At 49.7% G+C, this 11,318-nt stretch overlaps 1 protein-coding gene across 6 annotated transcripts in view; it reads right to left on the reverse strand.

The window, feature by feature from the left end:
- RUNX1 (RUNX family transcription factor 1) overlaps positions 1–7,847 on the reverse strand; it is a 254,069-nt gene extending 246,222 nt beyond the window's left edge. For 2 of the 6 annotated variants that reach the window (XM_072806881.1, XM_072806877.1), the window contains exons 1-2: positions 7,627–7,846; positions 7,390–7,506 (exon numbers count right to left, since the gene is read on the reverse strand). In XM_072806881.1, the coding sequence (XP_072662982.1) occupies positions 7,390–7,447 (58 nt within the window). In that variant the 5' untranslated portion in view covers positions 7,448–7,506; positions 7,627–7,846. Of the gene's footprint in view, positions 1–7,389; positions 7,507–7,626 lie in introns of all 6 variants that reach the window. The other 4 variants (XM_072806878.1, XM_072806875.1, XM_072806880.1 and 1 more) reach the window with 3 other exon arrangements.
- Positions 7,848–11,318: the final 3,471 nt, after the last annotated feature.

The following is an 11,318-nucleotide window of genomic DNA, read 5'->3' on the forward strand; positions in this document are numbered from 1 at the left end:
TACTGGCAGATACGCCAGCTCCAAGGCCAGGTGTGGTGGCTCTTATACGAGCAACACGCCCGTGGACAAGACGCTGTGTGCCTTTCTTCTCTCGCAGGGGAGGCAAATGTGATTCTGTCTTTGGCAAAGAACATAGGTGTGGCCTCGACTCCATTCAGCAGCTCCCGGCCCTGCCCCATCCCATCTCTTGCTTGTTTTGCTGTCAGTAAAGCAGGAATAAATATCGCCTTGCCCCACCCTGACCTTCCATCCACAACTTAGAGAATTCGGGGTTTCTCTGTGTGTATTTTCAAGGCACTGCTGACACGGAAAGGGTTGGGACAAATGAGATGAGATGTCATCGGGAGGCAGTCGGTCTAGAAGCAGCTTTGGCTGTCATAGCAGATGCTGCACGGAGGTCCAGCTCCCTTCCCCTCTGCTCTCCTCTGCTCTTAGGGCAGGAAAGAGACAACTCCTCTGTCCCAGGCACCTGCCAGCTACAGGCCTTGTGACATGGGTCTGGCCTACAAGATATATAAGGGGAAGTTTGCAGAGAAGGGCTTCCTTTCCTGAAGAAAAAGAGCCTCACAAAGAGAAGGGGTTGAGGCCTTGCATCTCCTTCCTGCCTGGACAGATCTGAGGCCAAAACACAGGAGCATCCAGGCCCCACTGAACTAGCCGTGGGGCCGTGCTCCTGAACTGCCTGCCACAGGAGGCAAGCCAATACCCAGCCACCCAAGCCACGAGAGTCAGATTTTCCTAAATGCGCAGCCAAACTTAATTCTCACTGATAAACCCTAGCAAGAGCTTTACACGTTTTTATGTCACTGTGGTAAAATGCATCACTGCCATCATCTTTTGGATTCAGGGCTCATTCCTCTATCTCAACTCCTCTCTCCCTTCTCGGCCTCGTTCGGTGTTATCAGGAGACGAGAGGGGAAGAAGGGACAGCGAGAGACTCACAAAGCTGAGAGAGCATGAGGGTGTGTCTCTCTGACAAAGGGGGGAGTCTGCAATCCAGAGGAGTGACCAAGCCGACTTTTCCAGCATGCCAAAGGGTTTTGAGTGAGGGTTTTGAATTATTTTTTTTTCTTTTTTAAGATTTTATTTATTTATTTATTCATGACAGACATGGAGAGAGAGAGAGGTAGAGACATAGGCAGAGGGAGAAGCAGGCTCCCTGCAGGGAGCTCGATGCAGGACTCGATCCCAGGACCCCAGGATCACGACCTGAGCCGAAGGCAGATGCTTAACCACTGAGCCACGCAGGTGTCCTGAGGCTTTTGAGTTCTGTTTCCTGTACAGGAACCACCACCCCTAGTTCTCCTAAAGCTCTCCCTGGTTATGTTCAGGATCTGTAAAGCTCTTAAAGGAAATGCTTCCTTTTGACAGCTCTGGGCCATCATAGTTATGACATTTTTTTTTTTTTTCTAAAGGGTAAGGGACAGGACATGAAAGACACATTTCTTAAGGCTTATTTTACTCAGCAAAATAGGGTAACGCAGGGAATTGGTGGCACCAAAGCTAAGGGATGGGGGGACCTCAAGGAACCAGAGCTGCAGGGAAAGTGTTTTGCAGATCGTGATATTTGTTCAGGTAGCAGGGCAGCTTCTGGAGAATTCTCTAAAGAGTAGGAGTTGGAACATTTTTTGAGCCAATGTGGGAAAAATGCTTCGCGTGGGTGAAATGGTCGGATGACCATTTCCTATCAGGAAGTAGAATAATAATTAAAAGTAAAAAAAAAAAAAGTCACTTCGTGTTGTGAAGCTGTGAACATTTGTGATGTGCCTCAGTCGCTCTCTGGCGCGTTCAAAGATTTCGAACAGGAACTCTGTTAACTCGGAGGCAAGCGTGTCCAGAACATCACTAGCCCCTTTTGTAGAACCCGAAGGAGAGACAGACATTTAATGACTCATCTAGGTCACTAGGAAGCTACCTGAGAAACTGAAAATGAGCTCGAGCTTCCTGTGCTGGCTTCTGCTGCCTCCCTCAACCAGAGGAGCGGGGTTGGGGTGGGGAGGGGGGAGGTGGGGGGTGGGGGCTGCCCTTCTGGGCTTTGGTAAAAGTACAGGATCAGAAATGTCGTGAGAAGCACGGAAGCAGGCAGCCTCTTGGTGGCCTGGAGGACTCGCGTGTGCTCCAAGGGCACATGGCTTTTACTCTAAGAAGGACTTTGAGGAAAAGAAAGTGACACCGGGACTCTCAAGGAGGAGACACAGCTGCCAAGATTGAGGTCACAACATGTTCCCAATAACCTCCACACTCAGAAGCTACCCTTGTTCAGCCGAGCTCTATCCAGGGCCCAGGCTCATCTTCCGTCCTCTGTGTGGGTCCTTGCGGTAAAGCAAGGGTGACCTGCCCATAAGAAAAGCCATCAGGCTGACTTACTTAGCACCCCCCCAGCCCACTGGGGTTCCTGCCACTTGACCTTTGCCCATGCTGTACTGCTGTACCCCTTCCACCAAGGCCACCCTTTCCTTTCCCCAGTCCCTGTGTCACTTTCTCCAGGGAGCCTCCCCTGGCATCCTCTGGGACCCTGTGACCTCTGTATTCCCACAGTGTCATCTGAGATCACCCCACATGGATAGCCAAGGCTAACATTTACTGCCCGTTTGTGGGATTGTGCCGAGCTCTTTGCACAGGTTACTTAATTCAGGCCACACAACTACTTTCCCAAGAGGAACTACTACTACTACGTTTTGTGGACTAGGAAACCGAGGCTCGGGGATCCCCGGGTGGCGCAGCGGTTTGGCGCCTGCCTTTGGCCCAGGGTGCGATCCTGGAGTCCCGGGATCGAGTCCCACGTCAGGCTCCCGGCATGGAGCCTGCTTCTCCCTCCTCCTGTGTCTCTGCCCCTCTCTCCTTCTCTCTCTCTCTCTCTCTATGTCTATCATAAATAAACAAATAAATATTTTTTAAAAAATAATATTAAAAAAAAAGAGAAACCGAGGCTGCAGAGGGAAACTACTTGGTTGGAGTCAGGAGAAGAGAAGTCCATCATCACTGGGCTGTGTGCTCCGCATCCACCCGCCTCCCCCCACCCCCCTTCTTCCAACATCGCCTGTTCCCATAAACTCCAGGCCTCTGTCCTCTACCTTGTGCCCAGCCAAACCCTGGTTGTTCTAATAAAGTCTCTGTGTGTGGCGGCCTCTGCATCATACCCAACCTCACTTTCTCACTGCAGGCCCAGGTCTTCTCTCAGCACACACTTCAGACCTATTTCAAGGGAACAAAGGAATCTCCCAGCTACTAATTTCTTTCCAAAAGCTCCCAAAGGCTTCTTGCCTAGTTTAGCTCCTGGATCAGCGGCCGTTTCTGCAGATGCTCCTGCTACAGGTTGTTGACTGCGCCTGCACTCGGTGTGTGAGCAGGTGCAGGGCCTCCTCCGTCTCCCCACCCCCCCCAACTCCTCTGTCCCTAGGGTTCTGAAATACGGGGACAATCCCGCTTCAGGGAGCAGAACCCAGGCATGGCTTCTTTGGGAGACTGCTTTCTGCTCTTTTAAAGCTTAAACATTTCAGAATTGCTTCATCATTTCCAAAGGTTTGTTAGCGTGCAAAGAAACGAAATGGCGAAGGGTGTGATTATGACTTTAGATGGATTTTTAGCACCTTTTTTTTTCTTAGTTTCAAAATGCGTGGGCAGTTTGAAGACATGAGGCTCCGTTTTGTACAGAGGGGGCTCGGGTCTGATTCTTCAACATCTGGGAGAGCAGCTCAGAAGGGCACCGTGTCCTTGTGGGCCCGAGGGAGTCAGACCTGCTAAGAGGCACGTCGTGGGCTGCCCCGCGTCCCCTCCAAAATTCCTGTGTTGAAGTCCTGACTCCTAACACTTCAGAACGCGACTGTGTTTGGAGATTGGGTTTTTACAGAGGTGATGGCTACTAAATGAGATCGGATGCCAGAGGTCTGGTGTCCTTATAAGAAGGGGAGATTGGGACACAGACACCCATGGGGGAAGACCACATGAGGACACAGAGAGGAGCCAAGGAGAGAGGCCTTGGAAGAAACCAATCCTCCTGACACCTTGAAACCTTCAATAATTAAAGCTACACGGTGATTCTGCGTGAGACTTCTGGCCCCCAGCATCCTGAGACAAGGTGCTTCGGAGGCTTAAGCCACTCGGTCTGGGGTACGTTGTTATGGCAGCCCCAGAAAAATCACACAGGCCTCATGCATTTTAACTACGGGTACCCGGTTTAATCTATGGCTTTCTGTGATCCCGACTCTTCAGTCGAGCCAGAGGGGATGCTAACAGAGCAGCGCGCTTCATACATTCAGGGCTGCCATTCCCTTTGAAAGACACCTCCAAGAAGACAGTGGTGAGTCAGCCTTGCTGAGATTTCTACCTGTGGTTCTAGGAACTCCGAGGCATATTAGCATTCAGGCTTTGCATAGACCACTAAGCCACTTCTAAGAGCAAGGCTACCTGAGGGATTTTGCAAGAGTATACGTGTGCCACCGCTTTCCCTTTCCACACGTACCGCCGCTCTTCGGGCCGACACCTTGCACCCCGTGAGAGGACACGAGCTGGGGTTCTGCAAGAACGTCCCGTCGCGAACCACAGGTGTTCATCCCAGGCGATTTTCATCGCATCTTCCCTCCTCACCCAAGCAAACGAAGCGAGAGCCTGGTGCGGTGTGGTGGGAAAGGAGCGGTGCTCTCTGTGGTTGACCACATTCGCTTTGCATGCCCTCTTTCAGACCCTGGCTTGCCTCTCACACACAAGGGAACAATGGGGTGCTTGGTCTCACGCCTCTCCCTCCACCCCCCATGGTTCACATGGGTACCTCGCCCAAAATGAGTTATGCGTTTCCTTCTGTGAGGATTGCACGGACTGATAAAACACCATCCCAGGAAGAAAACAAGATGTTGTTTTCCCCCTCCAGCTCCTAGCTGCAGTGGGTGTGTGTGTGTGTGGGGGGCACTCACTATAAATTATACGTAGCCAGGAGTGAGTGTGAGCCTGAGCACCACTGATGGCCAGTCTATGGGAATGCAGTTTAAGAACTCAGAACAATCTGTTGGAGGTGACCAGATGCGATTCTCCTAGCAGCACGCTCTCAGGCGGGGCCCAAATGGCACCAAAAGCAGTGCCACTTAGGGGGGCACTTGACGGGATGAGCACTGGGTGTTATTCTGTATGTTGGCAAATTGAACACCAATAAAAAATAAATTTATTATTAAAAAATAAAAATTAAAAAAAAAAAAAGCAGTGACATGCTGTCTCCTCTCTGGCGCCCCTGAGTGTGCATGCCTAACCCGGGCAGTGGTGGATCACCTTGATAAAAGTTAACTGGGAAATTGCCAAGATTTCGCTTTGGTTCTCTGACGTTAAATCTCGATATGATATTATTAAGTAAGAGATCATAAAAGCCCCCAAGTTCCTTTTCCTGAGCTGAAGGGGTGCACAATCAAAAAGGCCTTTTTCCATCAGGCCTTCTGAGACCCGATTGGGCTCTCGGGGCTCTCTCCGCACCGCTCCCTTGAAAGCAAACTGCCCCTTTGCCTGACCTGGGCCAGCTGGGTGACTTCCATCAGCACAGGGGCCACGTCAGAGCCTGGGCGCTTTCTATTTCCTGGCGCTCGAGCAGGTCCCTGGGTCCCTTCCCCGTCTCTGCTGTCTGGCCAGTAAGGACAACGAACTTCACAGGCAGCCCCGCTCCACGTACACAGTCCGATCTAGGGCCCGGTGGAATGTTTTCAAATTTCCTGCATCTGCCTTCCTGAGTTGATAAAATAGGAAACAATAATCGCCGGGAGGGTATTGAAAGCAGAGTAAAGGCAGGAAGATCTTTCTGTCTGTTATTCTACAAATATTGCTTCCTTTTCTTGTTCGTGGCCCAGAGGAAATGCAGCCAGGGAGCAGTTCACAGCTTCTCACCAGCGGCCGCCGTCTCTGCCACGGGAGCCCGGCGCGGCTGCAAGGACGTGTGACTCACGCACGTCGCATGATTCAACTTCACTAAAATGTCCTCAGCTGCCAGTAAAGAAGCACTTGCAAACCCTCTAATTTGAAGCTTTGAATCGGTTAATGACTTGCTTTCTTCCCCTTCTCCTGAAATCCTCCCCCACCACCCTCAACACACACACACACACACACACACACACACGCACGCACACACACACACACACACACAAGCTTTGTCAAGTTTTTACATTTCAGGGACCCGGAAACACAGAGGCTCTGTGGCATTCACAACAGCATTTGTTGTGACAAAGTGGCTGGCAGGCCTCTGCATTCCCCTGCTCATTTGGCTGTATGAATAAATAATGAGTCACAGATACTATTTGGGTGCGCGCGCGAGTTTCTAGCCAGAAAATTAATTATTCCCCCGTCCCGTCCCACTCCACGCCGGCTGTGCCAAACCATCAAGCCACATTTCGCAGGCGTTGGTCAGAGTGCGTGCCCCGACACACTGCGATGGCTTCATGACATTTTTATGTCATTATTTTTGTTTGCTTAAGCACGGCCCTCTTTTCCCACCAGCGATACGCAGAAGGCACATGCACACACGGACCCACACACTCCTGGCTGTAGCCTCCCTGCAGCTTTGCACATTTTGAGAGGCCGCTTGCAAAACTGCAGATGGGTTTTCCGCACTGGCTGTTCCTATTAGGAAGCGCACAATCTAATGACCCGAGCTGCGACAACGCTTGACTTAGGAAACGTCTTCATTGCTCTCTGCGAGAGAGACCTCTGCACACGACAGCTTGCATTTTTTTTTTTTCCTCTTCCCTTGAAAGAAGATGCTGGCTGCCTCTGTGCAACGGGAGGCCACAGGGAAGAGGAGCGCGGCCCCATCTGGGTGGTTGTAACGCAGACAGATGTGCCTGTCTCCTGCTCTCTCTGCCTTTAGGGGACAACGGAGCTGCCACTGGGCCCCTGAGGTCCCCAGCCTGGTCTAGCGTGTGTCTGCCAGCCTCCCTCCGCCTCTGCCCCGCGCTGGCCCCGGCCCCCCCTCCCTGGCCAGCTGCACATGTGCCCCCTGGAGCCCGGGGCGGGCTGCGATGCGGGGCGGGTGGCAGGCCAGGTGGGGGACACTCAGCCACAGTCCTTGCAGGCAAAGGGGCAGGAAGCAAAACCCGGAGAGCTCCTTTGCAAGCTCTCTCTAATCTCTAGGACTTTAATCAGGAGCAGCCCAACTTACTTGCACTTGACAAAGTTCTCACACACCGACCGAACACTTCAACAGCTTAGCTAAGTATTTATTAAAACATTGCTGAAGAGCTGCCATCTGATGAATAAGTAATCCAATAGCCTTGTAATCATACGCCCGCGTTTGAATTCTTTCCACAAAACAGACGGGGAAATCGGCCCCAGCTCCGAGCACCGGGTCCCAACAGGCTGCCATTTCGTTATCTGCAAAGCTGAGCCCAAGTAGGTATCAAAAGACCAGAGCGTACTCACCTCTCATGAAGCACTGTGGGTATGAAGGAAATGACTCAAATATGCTGTCTGAAGCCATCGCTTCCTCCTGAAAATGCACCCTCTTCTGAAGGCGGGGGATTCAATGATTTCTTTTACCTTTGGAGTGAAAACCAAGAAAGGTCACTGTTGCAACCTCATGCCCAACCATGGCTCCTTGCACCTTTTTTTTCTCCCCCCATCCCTCTGGGGCTCCCCGAGCCCTATGAAAAAAGGTACCTTTGCGAAAACAAATATTCAAATTGTTCAAGATTTAAAAAAAAAAAAAAAAAGCGGCGCCTTGGCTGTGGGTTGGTGATGCTCACCACTCTGCGAAACCCTGTGGTTTGCAGTCAGTGTGGTTCGTCCTGCTTGCTGACCACTATGCCGGGCGCAGACTTCTGACACTGCCAGCCTACCCAACTTGTGGTTCTGTGGTTGTTTATGAGGCCCAAAGAAGTTTTCACACAACCCAAATTACAAATTTAACTGTTCCCCTTTCCACAGCCCATCTTAATTGGTTCTTGCCAACCATGTGACTTAAGTGATGTCAATTTTTTTTTTTTTAACTTTCTGAGCCATGCCCTTCCTTCCCCCCACCTGCCCTCCTCCAGGCTGTGCAAGAAAATAGCCGAGTAGAGTTTGCAAGAGAGGGGTTGTAGAGAAAAGTGACTCAGTCTCTTATTATATCGATGGTCTTTGCTGATTTAGTACAACTTGGGTCCTGTTGTTGTTATTTGTGGTTTTTGGAACGACCGATTATTTTGATAACAATTTCATTGCTGCTTATTCAATAGTAATTCAACCCTGGCATCAGGCTGCTGCTCAGACAGGATGTGGATCCCATCACTTAAGCGGAGCCGGGCATCCGCTCAGGAGAATCCAGCCCTTGGTAAAGACTATAACAGCCTAAGTGAAACTATAAAAGGAAAAACAAAATAAAAGGAAATGTTTTGCGGAGCGTCTGACCCCTACGGGGGGTCTAGCAACTTGCTGATATTGTGAAGCCGAGAGAAAGGGGAAGCGTTGCAATTTTGTGATGAAAAGGCTGTTGTCATAAAAGCAAAATTATGTGGTTTTATTCCTCCTAAATGAACATCTTTTCAGTAAAGAGGCCAAATCAGAGTTCTCGCTTACGCGCACACTGAAATTAAGAGTCTAAAGGAAAACAAAGAAAAGAGAGGATCTGTATTTTGAGCCAAAGCAGGGGCTAACCTGTGACTGTTTATTTTTTGTTCTCACCTTCTCACCTGTGTAAGTCCCACGCGTGGCCTTTCTCTACTTCGACAGGCATCGATAAGCTAATTCAGACCTGCAGGTAAAGCTCAGGCGAGCGCTACCCTAACTACACTTTGAGCGCGTTCAAGAAGACTTCACCGCAGAGACAGGACCCAGGGGGGATGCTTCTCCAGATCAAGCCCCTTCTCATGGGCCTGGCCCAGGAAGATCACACAGCTCATCCTCCACCTTAGGAGGAAGACAAGCCTGTGTGGAAGTGCTAAACACAGGATGATGTGGCACAGACTTATTGCTCTTTCCTGCTCGTTGCTTTTAAGGGCTAACAAATGAAATATCGTGCTTTTTTGCAGTTCCGAGATAAAGAGAGACTCTCCTTCCCTAAGTTGTTTCTATATTCACTTTGCTGTGCTCCCCACACATCCTCCAAGGCACCATGTACACACAAGGCTTCAACCCACAGGGTCAAGAGCAATTGAGGCAATGAGCTTAAAATGCTCACCCTGGGTTCCTAGCGACACAGGCAGAGCCAGCAAAGACGTATCAGAGAGTCTGAACCATCACAAGATCCCCTCGGTTTTTCCCGTAGCCACTCAGTTCCACCCATACCCACGGTGACAACGTGCTCAAGGGCAAATGGCGCAGGTCTTTTAAAAGGAAAGGACATGATTTTTACTTACTCCTGTTTTGACTAAGGCAGGAATTGAAACTCGAGAGACGGCTTTCTCCCAGCCCTGTGTGAAGTTAGCTTACCAAGTGTTGATACCTTATTAATGTTTAAAAGAAAAATAATGTATGTATTTCCTCTATGATGCTTATTAATATCCGAACATGACGCACGGTTCCTGTTGCTTTTCAGTGCAAATTCCTGGTGAAGATAACGACGTCTACGTCCCTGTGCTCCCTGACAAACTCAAGTCTGGGTTCGATCCCACGTCAGACTCTTTTCCTTCTGTGTGTAATATTCTCTAGTAGGGTCTTGAGAGCTGAATGCCGTAACATGCAGCTGCCACTTGAGAGCTGGCTCAGACTTATTAATGACTTAGCAATTCAAGTGGCGACACAGATAAATTCTGATATTTCATTTTAGAAACTCCCCAGATGCTTTCAGCCTTAGGTGTCCAGATGCTTGAGAGGAGGCTCTGGATGTGTCAGCTAACTGCCCACATTCTTGGCTTCTCTCTCTGGGCCTCGCTAGAGCTGAATATATATCTTTCCCAGCAGAGTCTTTGTAGAACAGGTCAAGTTTAAAGATGATTCTAAGACTGGGGTTAGCTGAAGTCTCGCCTCCTGCTGTCATGGTCTGAAATCCTCGGGGCCGGAGTTTCGAGGGGGCACCAGAGGGCAGAGTTGAAGGCCTGCACTCTGGGCTGCTCTGCCTTCCTCTGGGTCATCTGCCATCACAGCCACAGTAGAACCTTACAGCTCGGTGAGGCAATAGTTGGAGGTTTTCTGGGCATCCTCTAAGTCGTGGCAATAAGCAAAGCCTCAACCGGCCGCTGGTGGACTTGGCCTTACCACTTCCCTCGGAGCCCAAGATGAAAAGACACATATGTCGTCAATGAGCCGCCTAGAGGAATACTCAATCCTATCTTAGCTAGAACTGTTGAGGATTCTTTAAGTTTGTGCATTGACCCACACCCTGTGACCTACTTCCTGCAAGTGACTCAGACCCTGGGCTGCTGGCCTGGGAGTTGGACCCAAGCGGCTACAACCGACTGTGGCTTTGCCAAGTCATTGGATGGCAGTTTTCAACTTCACTCAAATCAGATACAGCTCCCATATACCACTATTGGGGTGGGGGTGGGGAATATGCTCAGGTGTCATTTTTAATGGTTCTATAAAAATACCACCAAAGGTGGAAAGATGCATGGTTGCATCACCCTGTAATTAATGTATAAACTTCTGTGTGCAGTCCAACCCAATTAAAGCATTCTCTGTTAGGCTTTTGTATTACGTGACACTGCACCCTATCTCTGAGCGTGTTTATCGTAAAGCAGATTCTCTGGCCAGGAAAGAGAAGCAAAGAAGGACCTCGAGAACCGAGGTAGTGTAAAATTCCAAGCACACAATGCTGCTGAATTATCTCTCTGTAGAACACATTTTCATTCTTTTCTCAATCTTTGTTCCAACAGAGGTGTTATCCAGAAACTTCCATGCCATGCTGACGATGACCTCAGTGACGAATCTGAAACTGAGACACGGACGTCAGAGCTTCACGGAATGAATACAATCGGCCCTTGGCAAATCCAGTAGTTTGAAATAACTGGAGAGTTCTGCAGGCCCAAGTGTTACAGATCTTCTTTCCTGGCCTCTCATGATGGTGTCCACAGTGGAGCATGGCTATTTTATGCACAAGTCTCTCACTCTGGTAAAAGTACAATTCAAATTTAAGTCCCCATAAGACTCTATTGTATGGCCAGACAAGGATTTCAGGATTTATTTCTTAACCTGCCCTAGATGAAGATGTATTGCTCTGTGGAGATATAGGACTTTAGAGGCACCTGGGTAGCTCAGTGGTTGAACATCTGCCTTTGGCTCTGGTCATGATCTTGGGGCCCTGGGATTAAGTCCCGCATAGGGCTTCCTACAGGGAGCCTGCTTCTCCCTCTGCCTATATCTCTGCTTCTCTCTGTGTGTCTTTCATGAATAAAAAAACAAAACAAAACAAAACAAAAAAAACACAGAACTTAAAA

This window comes from Canis lupus, chromosome 30 (genome assembly GCF_048164855.1).
Source record: "Canis lupus baileyi chromosome 30, mCanLup2.hap1, whole genome shotgun sequence".
Classification (NCBI taxonomy): Eukaryota; Metazoa; Chordata; class Mammalia; order Carnivora; family Canidae; genus Canis; species Canis lupus.